A 24,392-nucleotide genomic window follows, 5' to 3' on the forward strand; every position below is an offset into this window, starting at 1 on the left:
ATTTTACAAGAAAAACTGAACATTTGTGCAACATTATGATAAAAGTTGGAATTTTACTCAATAACAGTCGCAGTTTTACAAGAAAAGCTTAACATTTTGACAATTTTATGAAAAAGGGTCGTCATTTAACTCGACAAAAGTCACCATTTTATAAGAAAACGAATATTTTGGCAATATTTTAATAATAATCAGAATTTTACTTGGCAAAATTATGACAAAAGTCATAATTTTACTCCAAAAATGTCACTATTCTACAAGAACCAAAAAAATTGGCAATATTGCGATAAAAGTCAGAATTGTATATGACAAATGTCACCCTTTGCATTAAAAATTCATAATTTTACATTAAAAAGTCATAATGTCATGAGAAAATATTTAAATATTACAGAAACAGAAAGAATGAGAAATTGTTCCCAATTTTATAAGAAAAAAGTCGACACATTGTGAGAAAAAGACTGCTTTTAGTTCATTTTTGTTGTTGAATTTTTTGTTTGTAATTGTTTTTAATCTTCATTATTTACTTCAAGTTATTACAGTATGTCTCTATATACATATTTTTTATTCATTTTGGCCAAAGGGGGCGCATCTCCATTTCTTACACACACTTGTTATTTCATATGTTGACCAGAGGGGGAGCACTTTTAAAACCGACACACAGTCAATTTGAAAAATCCCTCCTTTTTGGCACCCCTTTTAATTTGATAGATTTCAGCACCAGGGGTGCAACTGAGATCTTTATTTTTTTGTTTTTTGTAATGTGCTTAAGGCCGATGACAAAGGAGTCACGGACCACAGATGGCCCCTGTGCCGCACCTTGGGCAACCCAGCTGTAGAAGCTAACTGTTAATGGCCACCATAGTCTTAGTCTCATAGTGTATTTGTTCATCCAATGGTCACATTTGGGACGCGGGTTCTCTTACGTCAGCACCGGAAGTCGTAAAATCAGCTGTTCACCTGGCGGGTTTTTTCGGGGAAGAATAGGGAAGTCCTTCTTTAGCTTCTTTTATCATATATTGCTGCCTTTGCACCTGTCAATGTTTACTTTTGTTTGCACATTAAATCAACAAAAAAATCCTGACTTTGGAGCAATGTTCACGGACTCTAGTATTTGGCTCTCGATTAGATGCAATGGTTTTCTGTATTGGGACCATGATTTATGTCCTAACTTGTTCACACCTCCTCATATGGAAGCTACTTTTCCTTGTTGATGTCTCAAGAAAGGTAGAAATACAAAAAGACACACACACACACACACACACACACACACACACACACACACACACACACACACACACACACACACACACAGACACACACACACAGCTGCGTATAATAGCACCATAGAACCCTAGGATGTAGGTTATGTCATACACCAGTCACACATTACATCCTATTAAAACTGTTTCCACATTTTCCACATGTAGAAACAAAAACTACTGAATTAAGCATGAATGAATGATTCATAAAAAAAAAAAAAGTATTATCAAAAAATGACGTCCAAAGTGTCGAGAATAAAATCATAATATAAACAAGAAAAATAACAAAACACTTTGAGAATTAACAAATATTTTAAAAATAAAATCCTAATTTTTATTATTTTCGTCATGAACTAATATTTAATTAGTTTTTCTCACAATATTGTATAATGAGGATTCCCCCCCCCCCCCAAAACCCCAACACAAATTAGCAAAAATTAACAGATTACAACATTTTAGAATACATTTATATTATTCAAATAGTAAAGCTAAAAAGTTAACACTTTAATGTTAGCGTGCTAAAGTTAGCACGTTAACAGTTAACCAGTGTCACATACCGCGTTATATGACTTTAGGGTAAACGGTTGCCAAATTAGCTCAAAAAGCTAGCACTTTCATGTTAGCATGCTAACCTAAACATGCTAACAATTAGCATGTGTCACATACCAAGTTTTATGACTAAGGTGTCTGGCTATGTAATTAGACAAAAAAACAAAGTTAGCACTTTAATATTAGCATGCTAGCATGCTAAAGTTAGCACGTTAACAGTTAACCAGTGTCATATACCAAGTTGTGTGACTCTAGGGTAAACGGTTGCCAAATTAGCTCAAAAAGCTAGCACTTTATTGTTAGCATGCTAACCGAAACATGCTAACGGTTAGCATGTGTCACATACCAAGTTATATGACTGTAAGGTGTCTGGCTGTGTAATTAGAGAAAAAAAGTACAAATAGTTAAAAAGTTAACACTTTAGAGTTAGCGTGCTAGCATGCTAAAGTTAGCAAGTTAACAGTTAACCAGTGTCACATAAGTTATATGACTCTAGGGTTAAACGGTTGCCAAATTAGCTCAAAAAGCTAGCACTTTCATGTTAGCATGCTAACCTAAACATGCTAACAATTAGCATGTGTCACATACCAAGTTTTATGACTAAGGTGTCTGGCTATGTAATTAGACAAAAAAACAAAGTTAGCACTTTAATATTAGCGTGCTAGCATGCTAAAGTTAGCACGTTAACAGTTAACCAGTGTCACATACCAAGTTGTGTGACTCTAGGGTAAACGGTTGCCAAATTAGCTCAAAAAGCTAGCACTTTAATGTTAGCATGCTAACCTAAACATGCTAACGGTTAGCATGTGTCACATACCAAGTTATATGACTGTAAGGTGTCTGGCTGTGTAATTAGAGAAAAAAAAGTACAAATAGTTAAAAAGTTAACACTTTATAGTTAGCGTGCTAGCATGCTAAAGTTAGCAAGTTAACAGTTAACCAGTGTCACATAACAAGTTATATGACTCTAGGGTTAAACGGTTGCCAAATTAGCTCAAAAAGCTAGCACTTTCATGTTAGCATGCTAACCTAAACAAACATGCTAACAATTAACATGTGTCACATACCAAGTTTTATGACTAAGGTGTCTGGCTATGTAATTAGACAAAAAAAACTAAGTTAGCACTTTAATATTAGCGTGCTAGCATGCTAAAGTTAGCACGTTAACAGTTAACCAGTGTCACATACCAAGTTGTGTGACTCTAGGGTAAACGGTTGCCAAATTAGCTCAAAAAGCTAGCACTTTAATGTTAGCATGCTAACCTAAACATGCTAACGGTTAGCATGTGTCACATACCAAGTTATATGACTGTAAGGTGTCTGGCTGTGTAATTAGAGAAAAAAAGTACAAATAGTTAAAAAGTTAACACTTTATAGTTAGCGTGCTAGCATGCTAAAGTTAGCAAGTTAACAGTTAACCAGTGTCACATAACAAGTTATATGACTCTAGGGTTAAACGGTTGCCAAATTAGCTCAAAAAGCTAGCACTTTCATGTTAGCATGCTAACATAAACATGCTAACAATTAGCATGTGTCACATACCAAGTTTTATGACTAAGGTGTCTGGCTATGTAATTAGACAAAAAAACAAAGTTAGCACTTTAATATTAGCATGCTAGCATGCTAAAGTTAGCACGTTAACAGTTAACCAGTGTCACATACCAAGTTGTGTGACTCTAGGGTAAACGGTGGCCAAATTAGCTCAAAAAGCTAGCACTTTAATGTTAGCATGCTAACCGAAACATTTTAACGGTTAGCATGTGTCACATACCAAGTTATATGACTGTAAGGTGTCCGGCTGTGTAATTAGAGAAAAAAAGTAAAAATAGTTAAAAAGTTAACACTTTAGAGTTAGCGTGCTAGCATGCTAAAGTTAGCAAGTTAACAGTTAACCAGTGTCACATAAGTTATATGACTCTAGGGTTAAACGGTTGTCAAATTAGCTCAAAAAGCTAGCACTTTTATGTTAGCATGCTAACCTAAACATGCATACAGTTAGCATGTGTCAAACAGCAGTGAATGGGCGCTTGCATTGCAGCAGGCCCATAATAATAACAATAATAATAATAATAATAAAACTACTAATAATAAAGAGAGAAAGGACTCTCACCTCCAGCTCTCCGCAGTCGCACTCCTCTCCTTCCTCCACGTAGCCGTTGCCGCACTTCTGCCCGCCGTAGAGCACCTTGACCTCGGGCATGTTGAAGAGACACATGCCCACGCCCTTGTCGAAGCTGGCCGTCAGGTCCTTCTTGCTGCAGCTGCTGAAGACGGTGGGGAAGGGGAACCTGAGAGGAAGATGCATAATCAGGAATAATGGCGGCCTGACGCATACCCTCCGCCCCTCATTAGGAGAGGCGTGCTTTTGCACAAAAAAGTCAAACAGATGCGTCGATTTTTTTACGATTATTACATTGATACAAAATAATAATTCTGTCAGAATAATTGTATCTAAATTGTCACAAAACTTTGTGTTTCCATGAGTTCCCGGCGAGCAGACAAAAGCTGTCTTTGATCTCCACTGTGTAGGATGGGGAGCGACATGAAGGCGTCGGTTTCTTTGATGTATTGTGATCCACAGGAAGATTTTGTCTCGACCCGAGAGCTACAAAGCGGAGAGGAAGCAGGACCTGACTCCCCTCCAGGCGCCTTTTCTTTGAACTGTTTTTGTGACCAAAGGCAGCGGCTGTTTACGACCCCCGGTCCCTTTAGAAACAGCTGTTGCCGTGTAATCAGGGAAAGTCCAAATAAAAGAGGAGGCGTGCAATCTTTCGTCAGAGCGTGGTGGGAGACTGTTCGAGAGTACAGACCAGACGTTTCTCCTCAATTGAGCTAAATTGAATTCTGTCCCTGTTTAATTCCTTGCTTCTTTGTCTGTTTAATAGATGTCATCAGTGTTTGAACCTGACAAATACTAATAGTGTTATTGTTATCATCGACATTATTTTTACTAACGCATTAAAGGAAGGCCAAAATAGGGCGACTTTTGGCACTAAAATTGACTTTTTGGAAAGGTGCATTGAAAATGTCTTGTTTTTTTTACCAAAGATCGACAAAAATGTGTTTTTTTTCAAGGCCGATACCAATCACCGTATTTTACAGACTATAAGCCGCTACCTTTTCTTGCGCCTAATTTATGGATTTTCCCTCGCTAACGGCCATGATGTTTACGTACTCAACAAATCGTTTTCAAATACCACCGACAGAGACACGGAAAAGGTGTGTTATTGTGCGGGTGGAAAATGTATTCCCTGTTTCGTGCCTTGAACCTAAAGTAAAACGGTCCATAGCGTCTCTGCTCGAAAGGATTCTTCATTCATCATTTCAAGCAATTTTTGTAAGTTTTACAATAGAACTAAAACCATTCATACATAAACTGTCCCATGTGTGATGTCTGTAGGAGAGTTTTCATGCACATCTATACGTGCTATCGTAATGTAATCAAGCAAGCGTCGTTAGCATGAGCGAATATGCTAACACACTCTCAAGTGTCTGTGTTGGTATTACCTTACAATGGCATTCTTATTGTATTGTTTCAGTTTCATAAACTCACCAAGAAGTCACCGCGGAGTTATTGGGTCTGTTTAGCTGATTGGAGAGCGAGCTTCCGCAGCTAGTGGGTCCATGAGGATGACTTCTGTTTTGTTTGATCAGCCGTTTTACTGCCATGTTACAGGCACCGTTTGGAAACAATTAAGGTATGTAAATTTTACATACCTTAATTTATCCAAGAGGAGACTGAGGGTGGTGAGAAAACGGAGCACTGTAGCAAAGTAGAGACAAACTGCGATAACTGAGGAAAAATAAGGTATTTTTGTGTGTTGGCGTCTATGACTGTTAGTGATGGTGGGGAGGCCTATTTTATCCCAGAGGAGACTGAGGGCGGCGAGAAAACGGAGCACTGCAGCGAGGTGGAGACAAACTGTGATTATGGAGAAGAACAAGGGTATTTTTGTGTTTAATTGTTGGCGATGGTGGAGCTCGGCATCAAAGTGGAGACAAACTACTACAATGGAAGGGAACGAGGGTATCTTTGTGTTTATTTTCATGACTGCTAATTTATCCAAGAGGAGACTGAGGGCGGCGAGAAAACAGAGCACTGCAGCAAAGTAGAGACAAACTGCGACAACTGAGGAAAAATAAGGTATTTTTGTGTGTTGACGTCTATGACTGTTAGTGATGGCGGGGAGGCTTATTTTATCCAAGAGGAGACTGAGGGCGGCGAGAAAACAGAGAACTGCAGCAAAGTAGAGACAAACTGCGACAACTGAGGAAAAATAAGGTATTTTTGTGTGTTGACGTCTATGACTGTTAGTGATGGCGGGGAGGCTTATTTTATCCAAGAGGAGACTGAGGGCGGCGAGAAAACAGAGCACTGCAGCCACGATTATGGAGAAGAACAAGGGTATTTTTGTGTTTAATTGTCGGCGATGGTGGAGCTCGGCATCAAAGTGAAGACAAACTACTACAATGGAAGGGAACGAGGGTATCTTTGTGTTTATTTTCATGACTGCTAATTCATCCAAGAGGAGACTGAGGGCGGCGTGAAAACAGTGTGTGTGTACAATGCTGCAGCACCCACAGCAACAGGCGTTAAAGGTACTCCACTTAACGACATGTTCATTAATATTGCGGATGGATGTTGTGACCTTATAAAGAAGGACACGGCGAGGGGGCGTGAGAAGGACCCCTGGGGCGGGTGTTGCTCTGCGGCTGGGCTCCTGGCAGAGCGCAGCGATGTGGAATTAGCATCAGAACCAGGAATAGGCCGTCAGGAGACTCGAATGCGATGCCGTGCTAATCCGGGATTAAAGCGACATGAAGTATTAGCACAGAGAGCACTGGATCATCTCCTCGCTTTCCGCCCGTGAAAGGAACACAACCTCCAAACAAACACATATTTGTTGGATTTATGCCTTTTGTCCCAACACTGATCCGCACCGAGGGAGCCCGGTGGCTTTAAACCTTCAGATTCGGGGGGCCGTTCAAAGCGGTCCTCGGCTGAAAAGTGCGTAACAGGCGGTATTTAAGTATTCATCCCTCACTGCAGAGAGATTTTCCGACATTAAAACTGCATGCGTGTCAAAGAATAGCGGAGGAGGTTCCTATTCAATCTTTCCTGCTTGTTCTAAGAAGGTCGAGCAATCGGACTGCTCTGAATTACTTCTTTTTTTTAATAAGACTGGTTGTTTTTCATGGATTTAATCCAAACCAAAGAAAAAAAGCAGTCTGGATCTCCCGCAGACCAACAAGACCTTGGCTACACCAAATGTTTCCACATGGAATACTTGTCTGTCTTTTAAGGGCTTGAACGCTCGCAAGAACAAACCTAAATGAGCCATTGCACCCAATTGCTGCCATTTGTGACCCCAGAACATTAAATGTACGCATGCATGATAAAATCACTGTTAATAAATAATAAATAAAAAGTGTCCTGTCCATTGATTGGATTACATATATAAATAATACATAATAAATAATAAATAAAAAGTGTCCTGTCCATTGATTGGATTACATATATAAATAATAAATAAAAAGTGGCCTGTCCATTGATTGGATGACATATATAAATAATAAATAATAAATAAAAAGTGTCCTGTCCATTTATTGGATTACATATATAAATTGCTGCCATTTGTGACCCCAGAAAATTAAATGTATGCATGCATGATAAAATCCCTGAAAATAAATAATAAATAATAAATAAAAAGTGTCCTGTCCATTGTGTGGATTACATATATAAATAATAAATAAAAAATAAAAAGTGTCCTGTCCATTGATTGGATTACATATATAAATAATAAATAAAAAATGTCCTGTCCATTGATTGGATTACATATATAAATAATAAATAATAAGTGTCCTGTCCATTGATTGGATTACATATATAAATAATAAATAATAAATAAAAAGTGTCCTGTCCATTGATTGGATTACATATATCAATAATAAATAATAAATAAAAAGTGTCCTGTCCATTGATTGGCTTATATATATAAATAATAAATAAAAAAGTGTCCTGTCCATTGATTGGATTACACATATCAATAATAAATAATAAATAAAAAGTGTCCTGTCCATTGATTGGATTGCATGTATAAATAATAAATAAAAAGTGTCCTGTCCATTGATTGGATTACATATATCAATAATAAATAAAAAGTGTCCTGTCCATTGATTGGATTACATATATCAATAATAAATAAAAAGTGTCCTGTCCATTGATTGGATTACATATATCAATAATAAATAATAATAATAAAAAAGTCCTGTCCATTGATTGGCTTACATATATAAATAATACATAAAAAAGTGTCCTGTCCATTGATTGGATTGCATATATAAATAATAAATAAAAAGTGGCCTGTCCATTGATTGGGTTACATATATAAATAATAAATAAAAAGTGTCCTGTCCATTTATTGGGTTACATATATAAATAATAAATAATAAATAAAAAGTGTCCTGTCCATTGATTGGATTACATATATAAATAATACATAATAAATAATAAATAAAAAGTGTTCTGTCCATTGATTGGATTACATACATAAATAATAAATAAAAAGTGGCCTGTCCATTGATTGGATGACATATATAAATAAAAAATAATAAATAAAAAGTGACCTGTCCATTGATTGGATTACATATATAAATTGCTGCCATTTGTGACCCCAGAAAATTAAATGTATGCATGCATGATAAAATCACTGAAAAGAAATAATAAATAATAAATAAAAAGTGTCCTGTCCATTGGTTGGATTACATATATAAATAATAAATAATAAATAAAAAGTGGCCTGCCCATTGATTGGATTACATATATAAATAATAAATAATAAATAAAAAGTGTCCTGTCCATTGATTGAATTACATATATCAATAATAAATAATAAATAAAAAGTGTCCTGTCCATTGATTGGCTTACATATATAAATAATAAATAAAAAAGTGTCCTTTCCATTGATTGGATTACACATATCAATAATAAATAATAAATAAAAAGTGTCCTGTCCATTGATTGGATTACATATATAAATAATACATAAAAAGTGGCCTGTCCATTGATTGGATTACATATATAAATAATAAATAATAAATAAAAAGTGGCCTGTCCATTGATTGGATTACATATATCAATAATAAATAATAAATAAAAAGTGTCCTGTCCATTGATTGGCTTATATATATAAATAATAAATAAAAAAGTGTCCTGTCCATTGATTGGATTACACATATCAATAATAAATAATAAATAAAAAGTGTCCTGTCCATTGATTGGATTGCATGTATAAATAATAAATAAAAAGTGTCCTGTCCATTGATTGGATTACATATATCAATAATAAATAAAAAGTGTCCTGTCCATTGATTGGATTACATATATCAATAATAAATAAAAAGTGTCCTGTCCATTGATTGGATTACATATATCAATAATAAATAATAATAATAAAAAAGTCCTGTCCATTGATTGGCTTACATATATAAATAATACATAAAAAAGTGTCCTGTCCATTGATTGGATTGCATATATAAATAATAAATAAAAAGTGGCCTGTCCATTGATTGGGTTACATATATAAATAATAAATAAAAAGTGTCCTGTCCATTTATTGGGTTACATATATAAATAATAAATAATAAATAAAAAGTGTCCTGTCCATTGATTGGATTACATATATAAATAATACATAATAAATAATAAATAAAAAGTGTTCTGTCCATTGATTGGATTACATACATAAATAATAAATAAAAAGTGGCCTGTCCATTGATTGGATGACATATATAAATAAAAAATAATAAATAAAAAGTGACCTGTCCATTGATTGGATTACATATATAAATTGCTGCCATTTGTGACCCCAGAAAATTAAATGTATGCATGCATGATAAAATCACTGAAAAGAAATAATAAATAATAAATAAAAAGTGTCCTGTCCATTGGTTGGATTACATATATAAATAATAAATAATAAATAAAAAGTGGCCTGCCCATTGATTGGATTACATATATAAATAATAAATAATAAATAAAAAGTGTCCTGTCCATTGATTGAATTACATATATCAATAATAAATAATAAATAAAAAGTGTCCTGTCCATTGATTGGCTTACATATATAAATAATAAATAAAAAAGTGTCCTTTCCATTGATTGGATTACACATATCAATAATAAATAATAAATAAAAAGTGTCCTGTCCATTGATTGGATTACATATATAAATAATACATAAAAAGTGGCCTGTCCATTGATTGGATTACATATATAAATAATAAATAATAAATAAAAAGTGGCCTGTCCATTGATTGGATTACATATATAAATAATAAATAATAAATAAAAAGTGTCATGTCCATTGATTGGATTACATATATAAATAATAAATAATAAATAAAAAGTGTCCTGTCCATTGATTGGATTACATATATAAATAATAAATAATAAATAAAAAGTGTCCTGTCCATTGATTGGCTTACATATATAAATAATAAATAAAAAAGTGTCCTGTCCATTGATTGGATTGCATATATAAATAATAAATAAAAAGTGTCCTGTCCATTGATTGGATTACATATATCAATAATAAATAAAAAGTGTCCTGTCCATTGATTGGATTACATATATCAATAATAAATAAAAAGTGTCCTGTCCATTGATTGGATTACATATATCAATAATAAATAAAAAAATAAAAAAAGTCCTGTCCATTGATTGGCTTACATATATAAATAATAAATAAAAAAGTGTCCTGTCCATTGATTGGATTACATATATAAATAATAAATAACAAATAAAAAATGGCCTGTCCATTGATTGGATTACATGTATAAATAACAAATAAAAAATGGCCTGTCCATTGATTGGATTACATATATAAATAATAAATAAAAAGGGTCCTGTCCATTGATTGGATTACATATATAAATAATAAATAAAAAAGTGTCCTGTCCATTGATTGGATTATATATTTAAATAATAAATAACAAATAAAAATGGCCTGTCCATTGATTGGATTACATATATAAATAATAAATAAAAAGTGACCTGTCCATTGATTGGATTACATATATCAATTGCTGCCATTTGTGACCCCAGAAAATTAAATGTATGCATGCATGATAAAATCACTGTAAATAAATAATAAATAAAAAGTGTCATGTCCATTGTGTGGATTACATATATAAATAATAAATAATAAATAAAAAGTGTCCTGTCCATTGATTGGCTTGCATACATAAATAATAAATAAAAAGTGACCTGTCCATTGATTGGATTGCATATATCAATAATAAATAAAAAGTGTCCTGTCCATTGATTGGATTACATATATAAATAATAAATAAAAAGTGTCCTGTCCATTGATTGGATTACATATATAAATAATAAATAAAAAAGTGTCCTGTTCATTGATTGGATTACATATATCAATAATAAATAATAAATAAAAAGTGTCCTGTCCATTGATTGGATTACATATATCAATAATAAATAATAAATTAAAAAAAGTCCTGTCCATTGATTGGCTTACATATATAAATAATAAATAAATAAAGTGTCCTGTCCATTGATTGGATTGCATATATAAATAATAAATAAAAAGTGGCCTGTCCATTGATTGGATTACATACTGTATATAAATAATAAATAATAAATAAAAAGTGTCCTGTCCATTGATTGGATTACATATTTAAATAATACAATTTTAAAAAAATACACCTTGAAACCTGGAAACGTAGTATTTGCTTTCCTAAAAAATGGCTGCTTTATATGCCAAATTGTAATCATGATTTTTAGACTTAGACTTAGAAAAACGTTATTGATCCACAAGGGAAATTGTTCCACACAGTAGCTCAGTTACAAAGGATGGAAAGGGTAAGGATGGAAAGGATAATGCATGTATAAGGTAGAATACAAATTAACTGTAGTAGCAATATGAAATATAACATATGTAGTATTTACATATTGTATATACATTTTTATAGGTTTTTAGGTTACCAGTTAAAATGAAAGTGTTAAAGGGGTCATATTAAGAGGTTTTTTTCTACATTTAGAACACTTCGTTGTGGTCTACAATTTGAAAAATTAAGCAAATTGTTATTGAGCACTATATTGTTCTCCAGATATATGTATGTATACCATGTACTACATGTATATGGAACTGACTATGACGTACTCAAACTGATTGATTGCTAGTTTAGTCGCTGTTTTAAGTGGCCGCCTCAACATTGATTAGTTTAGGACGTGTATCGGGGAGGAATAAACGGTAACAGACAACATTGTTTTTCCAAACAAAATGTTCCTTGTCCCCACCATGACATAAATTCACTCATATTCATGCCAATTTTTCTGATGTTTTATTGGCCAGTTTATGTGATTCTGTTTGCAGTTACGTTAACGCGGGAATGCCTGACTTTTTTGTTGAGCTCAGCGATTATTGATTAGGCGTACTAGCCTTGTGACAAAATGTTCCCACTTTCATCCGTTTCACAATCTCAAGCTCAAGAATTTTGCACGCGCGTCGCGCGGCCCGTTAATTGTTTTGTGCCATCATAATATTTTTACGATCGTAAGAAGCCAAAAAAAAAAATCGAGATTAAAATGTGATTAATTGTCCAGCCCTTATAGCCACTGATTGGCTCAGCCTCGCCAAGCGGTACATATTGGATTAAAGGAGTGTAAAATTGAGGATGTGGGTCAGGACAATAGGGCTCTCATAATGTAAACAGTTTTTTTTCTGCTCGAGCTATGAAAATATTAATTGAATAATTCATCATCCCTACTTTGCGGGAATACATTCACCACAATCCTGGCCCGGAACCAATTAACTACGATAAACGGGCTTACTGTTTGATCAGACTTAAAGTTAAAAAAGGACAGAAATGTAAGCGTATTTTTAAGCCAGTTTTAATAAGTCGGTGTAATGGCCCAAATGCTTAACAGTTGAGGGTGAATCAGTCTATTTACTGAAATATATCTTTTTTTTTAACCCTTGTGTGGTGTTCGGGTCTGTGGGACCCGTTTTCATTTGTTATTAAAAGAAAAATGATACAATTAATTAATTTTTCAAACTGAGACTCGCTGACTTTGGCTCATTTTCTGTGAAGAACATATATCAGAATACATATTTAATGACCACACACCATACACATTTCTATTACATATAAGATGTCCGGGTCCACTGGACCCGGGGCTAATAGAAGTGTGGAAATTGATGTTCTGTGTACCACACACACACACACACACACACAGCAGGCCTACACAGGAGGAGGACAGAGTGTAGCTACACAGAACATCAGAGGGTCAAATGTGCGAGAAAATGAGAGCAGACCGTGTTGACAAACAATGTTGCAACCTTGTGTGGGAAGCGCAGGTGCAGAAACACAAAAGAAGAATCCCCTGTGGGATGCAGAAACTGGCAGATACATTTTTCGTGCAACGTTCATATTGTTGTAACTCAGATAACAACAATATCCCAGTGAACAGGAGTTTATTGGGATAAGGTAAACATCTGTTCAGTATTTTAACATAAAAGTGTTTGATTGTGAGGCATTAAAAGACACAAAATTCAACGGGTCCATCAGACCCACAAACGCTGGCTGAGTAACAACAATATGAACGTTACACAAGGGTTAATTTAAGGTCCCAGCTGGGTTCAATTCCATTTTCAAACCAAACTACCGTATTTTTCAGACTTTAAGGCGCACTTAAAATCCTTTTATTTTCTCAAAACTCGACAATGCGCCTTCTAACCCGGTGCGCCTGATGTACGGAATAATTTTGGTTGTGCTTACCGACCTCGAAGCTATTTTATTTGGTACGGGGTGTAATGATAAGTGTGACAAGTAGATGGCAGTCATACATAAGAGGTACGTGTGGACTGTATTATGACTCAAGTAACAACACCAACATTTTATATGTTCCTTTGAAAATTTAGAACGTTACACACGGCGCTGAAAAAATCTATCAAAATGTTTTAGTACGACTTTGGTAAGCTATGAAGCCGCACCACTTGATGAATGGTACTGTGCTTCAACATACCAGTATTATTATGGTGTGTGTATAAGGTAAGACATATTATCTGGCGTTTTGTTTCGCAATATTATGTAATAGCAACTTTTCTTACCTTTTGGTACCTGCTGATCTGTATTTGGGATCTGCATAAGTCCGGAAAATTTGCGCGCATTTTTAAGCGAGTTTTAATAGGTCGGTGGAATGGCCCAAATGCTTATAAGTTGAGGGTGAATCAGTTGATTTTCTAAAATATTTTTTTGTTTCATTTAAGGTCCCAGCTGGGTTTATTTCCATTTTCAAACCAAACTACCGTATTTTTCGGACTTTATGGCGCACTTAAAATCCTTTTATTTTCTCAAAACTCGACAGTGCACCTTCTAACCCGGTGTGCCTAGTGTACGGGATAATTTTGGTTGTACTTACCGACCTCGAAGCATTTTTATTTGGTACATGGTGAAATGATAAGCGTGACAAGTAGATGGCAGTCACACATAATAGATACGTGTAGACTGTATTATGACTGCAACCAACATTTTATATGTTCCATTGAAAATATAGAACATTACACACGGCGCTGAAAAAATCTGTCAAAATGTTTTAGTACGACTTTGGTAAGCTATGAAGCCGCACCGCTTGATGGATTGTACTGTGCTTCAACATACCAGTATTATTATGGTGTGTGTATAAGGTAAGACATATTATCTGGCGTTTTGTTTTGCAATATTATGCAAAAGCAACTTTTCTTACCGTCTGGTACCTGCTGATCTGTATTTGGGATCTGCATAAGTCCGGAAAATGTGCACGCTCCTCCCTTTGTCAAACTACTATGCCAAGATGACAAGGGGTCCAGTTGGTGAAATACAATTGTTTGGTGGAGAGTGGATGTTCTTCAGACTTCCACACTGAGCCATGTAGTGTACCTGAACTAATCCACCAAGGCTCATGTAGCTGCAGGCTGTTAGCTCAGCTGCAGCAGCTGTTGCAATCGGCCATAAACCCCCAAATTTGCTGGCGCGCTTCGCTGACTGCAAATGCTGCCGCTCCACAGATGCGTACCGACAAAATTGCTAGCACGTGCAACAATGTTCCGTTATTTCGCTCACCCCGTGGAGGGAGTCATGATGCAGCCTCCGCGGTCCGCCGTCACCCGGCAGCCGCACCCTCGCTCCGGCGTGTCGTGGTTCATGCCGAAGTTGTGTCCCAGCTCGTGGGCCAGAGTGACCGCCGCGCCCAAAGGGATGTCTGAATGATCCTGAAAATGAAGCAAAGTTTGTTTGTGTTCTTAATGCAAAGGTCCCCTTGTCACAAAGTGGGTTATTTTCTTCAAAATCTAGCCTTGATGCTGGACTCTAAAACGTTTAAAAGTGCTTTTAGTGGAGAGCTGTCCCGATATTTGCTTTTTTTAACTGCTCTTTACATGGCTCAAGACTGTATTCACGATTACGCATGCACCTCCTGGTACCCCGGCACCTCCAAAACCCTCAAATCAAGACTCCAGACATCCCAGAAACCAGCTAGTCAGGTTACATCTAAACCTCCACCCCAGATCCCACCTCACTCCTACCCACTTATCCAAAGTGGGCTGGCTCAGGGTGGAGGACAGAGTAAAACAACTTGCACTGAGCCTAGTCTACAAAATTCCCTGATACCAAAGTACACGTCAAACTACTTCCATAACGTAAATGACCGCCATAACCACAACACCAGGGGGAGCTCCACAAACCACGTTAAACCCAGATTCCGATCTAACAAAGGTCTTAAAGGCCTCCTGAAACTAGTTTATATATCAACGATGAAATCTTAACATTGCAACACATGCCGATACGGCCGGGTTAGATTAGTAAAGTGCAATTTTAAATTTCCCGCAAAATATCCTGCTGAAAATGTCTCGGTATGATGACGTTTGCGCGGATTGTAACGGACATTTTGGGACAGCATTGTGGCCAGCTATTAAGTCGTCTGTTTTCGTCGCATAATTCCACAGTATTCTGGACATCTGTGTTGGTGAATCCTTTGCAATTTGTTTAATGAACAATGGAGATAGCGAAGAAGAAAGCTGTAGATGGGAAGCGGTGTATTAGCGGCCGGCTGCAGCAACGCAAACACATAGCGGCTACGTCGTAGCCGGTGTTTCATTGTTTACATTCCCGAACGATGACAGTCAAGCATTACCATTGGCCTGTGGAGAACTGGGACAACAGAGACTCTTACCAGGAGGACTTTGAGTTGGATACACGCTACCGTGAGTACGCAGCTGCGGCTTCCAAAAATTTGATCGCTTGCCCGTACGCGCGTGCCGCTATGTGCGCGTCACGTACGTAACTTTGGGGAAATATATGTGCTGTATGAACTTTACGGAGGTGAACGGTACTTTGGGCTGTGGGATTGAGTGTGTTGTGCGGGTGTTTGATTTGTATTGGTGGGTTATATGGACGGGAGGGGGGAGGTGTTTGTTATGCGGGATTCATTTGTGGCATATTAAATATAAGCCTGCTTGTGTTGTGGCTAATAGAGTATATATATGTCTTGTGTTTATTTACTGTTGTAGTCATTCCCAGCTGAATATCAGGTCCCACCCGCCTCTCACAGCATCTTCCCTATCTGAATCGCTTCCACTGCCCTCTAGTCCTTCACTCTCACTTTCCTCATCCACAAATCGTTCATCCTCGCTCAAATTAATGGGGAAATCGTCGCTTTCTCGGTCCGAATCGCTCTCGCTGCTGGCGGCCATGATTGTAAACAATGTGCAGATGTGAGGAGCTCCACAACCTGTGACGTCACGCTACTTCCGCTACAGGCGAGGCTTTTTTTATCAGCGACCAAATGTTGCGAACTTTATCGTCAATGTTCTCTACTAAATCCTTTCAGCAAAAATATGGCAATGTCGCGAAATGATCAAGTACGACACATAGAATGGATCTGCTATCCCCGTTCAACTAAGAAAATCTCATTTCAGTTGGCCTTTAACTCATTCTCCTTCTATGCCACATCAATATGGAATGCACTCCCAACAGGTGTAAAAGAAAGGGCATCTATATATATATGGCGGTATAGCTCGGTTGGTAGAGTGGCCGTGCCATCAACCTGAGGGTTGCAGGTTCGATCCCCGCTTCCGCCATCCTAGTCACTGCCGTTGTGTCCTTGGGCAAGACACTTTACCCACCTGCTCCCAGTGCCACCCACACTGGTTTAAATGTAACTTAGATATTGGGTTTTCACTATGTAAAGCGCTTTGAGTCACTAGAGAAAAGCGCTATATAAATATAATTCACTTCACTTCACTTCATCTCTATCCTCCTTCAAAACCGCACTAAAAGAACACCTCCTGGCAACTACAACCCTAGCCTAACCCCCTCACCCCACCACATCCCACCTCCCTGGATTGTAAATAATCAAATGCAAATTTACAACTATACTAGCAAAGTCTACAATTAATAAAATAAGCTTTATAAAAATGTGTTAATGTTTACTTCAGTTACTTGATATCAAACAGGGGTGGGGGGTCAGACTCGAAATCTGATCAGTATCGGAGGCCAAAAATGTTGATCGGCACGTCCCTAGCTTTTAGTCAACCCTGCAGGGAACACGCTTGTAGCTTTAATGCTATCTGTGTTTGTCTTCGACGGAGTGTATGTCAAAGACATAAAAGTTTGTCCATACACACACTTGTGCAACATAATAGATGCCAGATGTGACATATTACAACAGGCCTGGGCAATTATGTGTCTGGGGGGCCGCTAAATCTGATTTTTAAGAACACTAATACAAAACCTCACAATAATGTCTGATTGAATGCTAAAATTGTTATGACAGACCGCCTTAAAAAACGGAATGGAATTTGATTTTTTTTTTTTTACTGAATGAGACACCCAGAATGTACGTGAAAATAAAGAATGTGGGTTTAACAATTTTAAGTATGAAGGATAAAACACTGAATATCAACAACATATGAACGTCACACCCCCTCTCCATCGACACATTTTACGACCAAGCGAAACGCAACAAAAATGCAACAAACAGCGAAATATGAACGCGAAAACCCCCCCCCCCAAAAAAACCACCTACAATCTGATATATGTGATATATTACTAAGCTTTAGAACTTTTTGCACTGCTGTCCAAATCTAAACATTGGAACTATTTAACTGGCCTCAAGGAAATTGACAAGATCTTGAGTTTGGGGGAACCTGCTTGTCGTGACGAAGCAGTTGTTGCTGGACACGCGACGGACTCTCGGGAGAAGAAGGAGCGCCGCGTGCCTGGCGACCCTTTTCAGTGGAGGACGTGAAGGTATCCACCTATTCGGAGTTATGACAACAGGACATCTGCTGATGGGAGTAAGCCTTGCTCTGGTTTGTCCACAAATTGGAAGTTGCTGGCAGTCTTCAAAGTACCCCAAAGCTGCCACAAATGATTGGAGGATGCGGGAAGAACTGTGGACACTCTTGTGATTTGGATCACATCGGACTGTCTGCCCCGCAGGATGAATTTGAGGACCAGTCATAGACAATTTAGAGTTTGATTGATTGATTGAGACTTTTATTAGTAGGTTGCACAGTGAAGTACATATTCCGTACAATTGACCACTAAATGGTAACACCCCAATAAGTTTTTCAACTTGTTTAAGTCGGGGTCCACTTAAATTGATTCATGATACAGATATATACTATCATATATACTATGACTATAATACAGTCATCACATAAGATAATCACATTGAATTATTTACATTATTTACAATCAGGGGTGTGGAGAGGGGGAGGGGATATGGACATCAAGTAGTGGACATAGAGAGAGAGAGAGAGAGAGAGAGAGAGAGAGAGAGAGAGAGAGAGAGATCAGAAGGCATAAGAAAAAGAAAAAGTATCTGCATTTGATTGTTTACATTTGATTATTAGCAATCCGGGGAGGGTGTTAGTTTAGGGTTGTAGCTGCCTGGAGGTGAACTTTTATTGCGGTTTTGAAGGAGGATAGAGATGCCCTTTCTTTTATACCTGTTGGGAGCGCATTCCACATTGATGTGGCATAGAAAGAGAATTGATGTGGCATAGAAAGAGAGTGAAAAGCACATTTTATTTTCCCTCGCATAAAAAATATTGTAACTTGGATTGTTTCCCTGGCTTCGAGACTCTCCCGAAGGACAGTGCGGCGAAGGCACAACAAATTCCCTTCTTGTCTCTCATGGACACACACCTGTTGTTGTTGACTTTGGACTGACTCACAAGAACACCACGGCCGCGGAACAGAGGCACGCGGCAGGCTTACACACCCACACATGCATCCACAAAAAATATACGGCACACACACATACCCCACCCCCTATCCAACGCCCTTGACGCGAATCCCTTAGGAGTGCTGGACGGATGGGCAGCGCCCGAAGAGCTGCAGCCTGCCACCGTGGCCCCCCACTCCCTCCCCTCTGTTGCTAGATATCTCGAGATGTATGTTGTAATATGTATATGTGCTTTGCTATGGAGGGTTTTATTTTTCCCACTCCAGACTGGGCCCCCCTCGGAGCCCAGTCTACATTGTGGTTTTTTTTACTCATCCTTTCCTAAGGTTTACCTTTTTCCTATATTTTACGGGGAGCCTTGTGCCGACCCAACAGCGTTCCTGTTCTGTAACTCTGCACACTGTTTGTTTGTCTAATCTTGAACCGGTTTGTGCTGAAAACAAAGTTTTGTTGTACTTGTGCAATGACAATAAAGATCTACCCACCTACCTGTCCCTGACACCCGCATTCCAGGCAGGCCGCTCTGGAAACACTCTGTGGAAACACTCCCCACCCACACTGCTTGGTGCCTCGTCTGAGCGGCTGTGACTTAGATGACCATAGTAACTAATTAGATGACCATAGCAAATAATTAGATGACCATAGTAACTAAAGCGCAGATTCCAACCATTGAAATACTTTGTATAGTTCAAGACTTACGGTCATTTTGAAAACATCACTGCACATCATAATGGCAGCTACAGTTTCCATCTTGAAAATCTAAAAAAAATTATTTGGGAATGTCCGGCGGGGCCAGATTGAAAAGCTTAACGGGCCTTAATTTGCCCAGGTCTGTATTACGACATAACATTAAGGAGTGGGACAGGAGGACACAAAAACGTCAGCAAAACTAGCATCGTTACACTCACATTTTAATAACGACATCATGCTAGATTAGCTTGTTTGATGCTATAGACCGCTCTCACGTCTGTGGCCGACTGACAGTTAGCAGAGGTTTATATTGAGGTGTGAAGTGAAGCCTGTTCATGTTTTTATAATGCAACCTTTTAAAATACCTTCACCTTCTGTGATAGTGTTTCTTTACCTGGCTCCTCTGTACTCAGCCATGCCATCAGCTGTGTGTGGGACTGATGGTAGGGGAGGAGGGTTTTTAAGTCTGTATAGCACTTAATGTTGCATTACTTTTATCTACGAAAAACACTTTATAAATAAAACTTCTAGTCATTCTGCACGACTTCCTGTTCATGTTAGATTGAAATGCATGGCAGTGGAGGATTGATTGATTGATTGATTGATTGATTGATTGATTGATTGATTGAAACTTGTATTAGTAGATTGCACAGTACAATACATATTCCGTACAATTGACCACTAAATGGTAACACCCGAATAATTGTTTTCGACTTGTTTAAGTCGGGGTCCACGTTAATCAATTCATGGTAACAAACATTGTTGTTGTTATGCCCAAAGTATTGATAAATGGGATTTATCAAGCACGTTTTCACTCTACCAGTAGTAATTTGAGTTTAAAATCCGAACAATACGTTGCACAACAAGCGGCTAAGGTGAAAAACGCCATAGTTTGTAGCCAAACTATTCCTATTTAACGTGTAGGTGTGCCAAGCGAACACATAACGTATTTTTCGGACTATAAGTCGCTCCGGAGTATAAGTCACACCGGCCGAAAATGTATAATAAAGATGGGAAAAAAGATATATAAGTCGCACTGGAGTATAAGTCGCATTTTTGGGGAAATTTAATTGATAAAACCCAACAGCAAGAATAGACATTTGAAAGGCAATTTAAAATACATAAAGAATAGTGAACAACAGGCTGAATAAGTGTACGTTATATGAGGCATAAATAACCAACTGGTATGTTAACGTAACATATTATGGTAAGAGTCATTCAAATAACTATAACATATAGAACATGCTATACGTTTACCAAACAATCTGTCACTCCTAATCGCTAAATCCCATGAAATCTTATACGTCTAGTCTCTTACGTGAATGACATCAATAATATTATTGGATATTTTACGCTAATGTGTTAATCATTTCACACATAAGTCGCTCCTGAGTATAAGTCGCACCCCGGCCAAACTATGAAAAAAAACTGCGACTTATAGTCCGAAAAATACGGTACCTTCTTTCACATTTCCTCAAAATATTTTGTCCTCGGGAACCCATTTCTTCTTCTTTTTGACGCCATCGGTTGGTTTTGTTGAATTCTTCCAGTTGCCTTCTTTCCGTGGGAAAGCATTTTTCTTCATTTTCTGATTTATCGGATTTTTCTCTTGTTGCCTTATTTGTATTTGACCACTACTGTTTTCTGTTTATTTGTTACTGACTGTGGCAGGACACCTCTGCCTCTGTTTCACTTTATGTTGCTGGTAAATAATATGGTTGTAGTAGTAGGCTAAAGTTAAATTATTTAGTATGCACTAATTAAAGGGGCAGAGCTTTAAGAGACATTTTAGCTTTTATATTTTATAAGATATATTTTTTGTAAGAACCACAATTAATAAATATATTTCAGTGAATAACTTATTGTTCAAATCTGTATATAAATATGTACATAAAGTGTTGTAATTATATTGTAGGATGGATGGATGAACGTTTAAAACAAAACTGTTATTATTAATTAGTAAGTATACATTTTTTGACCCTTTTTAGAGAAAATCAAATCATTGTAGTAAATTATGCAAATTACTCGATGATGTCATGGTGACCACGCCCATAGCCACGCCCCCACCGCCACTGGTATCTTGTCAGTTTATGGGAAACACTGTACTCTCCCGCCCCCCCGTCCATTTTTGTGCCATCTGTGATGAGGACTACATAGAAACATTTGGAAATAAGTTGTAAAACTCCACCACCTGCTTCAACCACTCTGGAGCCACAAAGAGTATATAAAAAAATAACAACAAGGCTTGTCCTAACAATGTTAATGACAGGCACCACTATGCTACACACACACTCAAATAAATCCACTTAACTGCAGCACTAAAAAGGAGCAAACCGCTCCATAATGGATGCCATAATTACCATGACGATTCCTCCAGACTGCTCCGCCGTGCACATGCTCATGATGGGCGCCATGCCGATGGTGGTACCTTGGAAGTAGACCCCACTGAAGGAGGCAAACGACACTCAGTATGCACCTCATTAAAAAAAACACCTGCATTAGTCCTAAAAGCTAAGACAGCGACATGTTTGTTTGTTTGTTTGTTCTGTAGCAGACCACTTCCTGGTTATTGTAGGGCAGGGGTGTCATACTCATTTTATGGAGGGAAATCTGTGCCAGACTATTAAAATCATGGCATTAAAAGTAAAAAAAAATAAATAAAGACAACTTCAGATTGTTTACGTTGTCTTACTTTGGCCAAAAATAGAACAAACACATTCTGAAAATATTACAATAAAAATATAGAAAAAAATACCGGTTAAAGTTTAGATTAGGGATGTCCGATAATGGCTTTTTGCCGATATCCGATATTCCGATATTGTCCAACTCTTTAATTACTGATATCAACCGATATCAACCGATATATGCAGTCATGGAATTAACACATTATTATGCCTAATTTGGACAACCATGTATGGTGAAGATAAGGTACTTTTTAAAAATACAAATAAAATAAGATAACTAAATTAAAAACATTTTCTTGAATAAAAAAGAAAGTAAAACAATATAAAAACAGTTACATAGAAACGAGTAATGAATGAAAATGAGTAAAATGAACTGTTAAAGGTTAGTACTATTAGTGGAGCAGCAGCACGCACAATCATGTGTGCTTACGGACTGTATCCCTTGCTTACGGACTGTATCCCTTGCAGACTGTATTGATATATATTGATATATAATGTAGGAACCAGAATATTGATAACAGAAAGAAACGGGGGGGAGGGGAGGTTTTTTGGGGTGGCGCACTAATTGTAAGTGTATCTTGTGTTTTTTATGTTGATTTAATAAAAATTAAAAAAAACAAAAAATAAAAAAACGATACGGATAATAAAAAAAACGATACCGATAATTTCCGATATTACATTTTAACGCATTTATCGGTCGATAATATCGGCAGGCCGATATTATCGGACATCCCTAGTTTAGATCCATGAAGGAAAGAAGAAAGTGAATCAATGTTTATAACTGAATACATTTACGATATGCATAAAAAATTTTCTTTTGTATTTTTTTTTATGCCAACCTTTTTCCAAAACACAATACAGAATGTGAGATATAACAGGATAATGCATACATTTATCATTGGCTTACAAAACAGTGGGACCCCAAAAGTTCACTGTGGGACCCCATTTTTAAGACTTGATGACGCTATCCTTCTTTGTGTGGAAATTGTTGATTGTCACGTACGGATGTACTTTGTGGACGCCGTCTGCTCCTAACGCTGTAAGTCTTTGCTGTCGTCCAGCATTCTGTTTTTGTTTACTTTGTCGCCAGTTCAGTTTTAGTTTCGTTTTCCATAGCCATCCCTAAGCTTCAATGCCTTTTTTAGGGGCCCTTGCCTTTTGTTTATTTTTGGTTTAAGCATCAGATACGATGTTTACAAAGCAATTAGCTACCTGCTGCCACCTACTGATATGGAAGAGTATTATCCTTCTTTGTGGGGACATTGTTGATTGTCATGTCATGTTCGGATGTACATTGCTCCACAGTACACTACCGTTCAAAAGTTTGGGGTCACATTGAAATGTCCTTATTTTTGCAGGAAAAGCACTGTACTTTTCAATGAAGATAACTTTAAACTAGTCTTAACTTGAAAGAAATACACTCTATACATTGCTAATGTGGTAAATGACTATTCTAGCTGCAAATGTCTGCTTTTTGGTGCAATATCTACATAGGTGTATAGAGGCCCATTTCCAGCAACTATCACTCCAGTGTTCTAATGGTACAATGTGTTTGCTCATTGGCTCAGAAGGCTAATTGATGATTAGAAAACCCTTGTGCAATCATGTTCACACATCTGAAAACACTTTAGCTCGTTACAGAAGCTACAAAACTGACCTTCCTTTAAACAGATTGAGTTTCTGGAGCATCACATTTGTGGGGTCAATTAAACGCTCAAAAAGGCCAGAAAAAGAGAACTTTCATCTGAAACTCGACAGTCTATTCTTGTTCTTAGAAATGAAGGCTATTCCACAAAATTGTTTGGGTGACCCCAAACTTTTGAACGGTAGTGTAAGTCTTTGCTGTCGTCCAGCATTCTGTTTTTGTTTACTGTGTAGCCAGTTCAGTTTTAGTTTCGTTCTGCATAGCCTTCCCTAAATTCCAATGCCTTTTCTTAGGGGCACTCACTTTTTGTTTAT

At 37.1% G+C, this 24,392-nt stretch overlaps 1 protein-coding gene across 3 annotated transcripts in view; it reads right to left on the reverse strand.

Annotated features, from left to right (window-relative positions):
* LOC133655326 (disintegrin and metalloproteinase domain-containing protein 12-like) overlaps positions 1-24,392 on the reverse strand; it is a 221,493-nt gene that overhangs the window by 31,139 nt on the left and 165,962 nt on the right. For all 3 annotated transcript variants that reach the window (XR_009826981.1, XM_062055353.1, XM_062055354.1), the window contains 3 exons: positions 22,110-22,194; positions 14,931-15,079; positions 3,916-4,093 (listed from right to left, as the gene is read on the reverse strand). Coding sequence is in view for 2 of the 3 variants with exons in the window: in XM_062055353.1 (XP_061911337.1) it covers positions 3,916-4,093; positions 14,931-15,079; positions 22,110-22,194 (412 nt within the window). In the remaining variant the exon portion in view is untranslated. The remainder of the gene's footprint in view (positions 1-3,915; positions 4,094-14,930; positions 15,080-22,109; positions 22,195-24,392) is intronic.

The sequence above is a fragment of the Entelurus aequoreus genome, linkage group LG08 (genome assembly GCF_033978785.1).
Source record: "Entelurus aequoreus isolate RoL-2023_Sb linkage group LG08, RoL_Eaeq_v1.1, whole genome shotgun sequence".
Lineage (NCBI taxonomy): Eukaryota > Metazoa > Chordata > Actinopteri > Syngnathiformes > Syngnathidae > Entelurus > Entelurus aequoreus.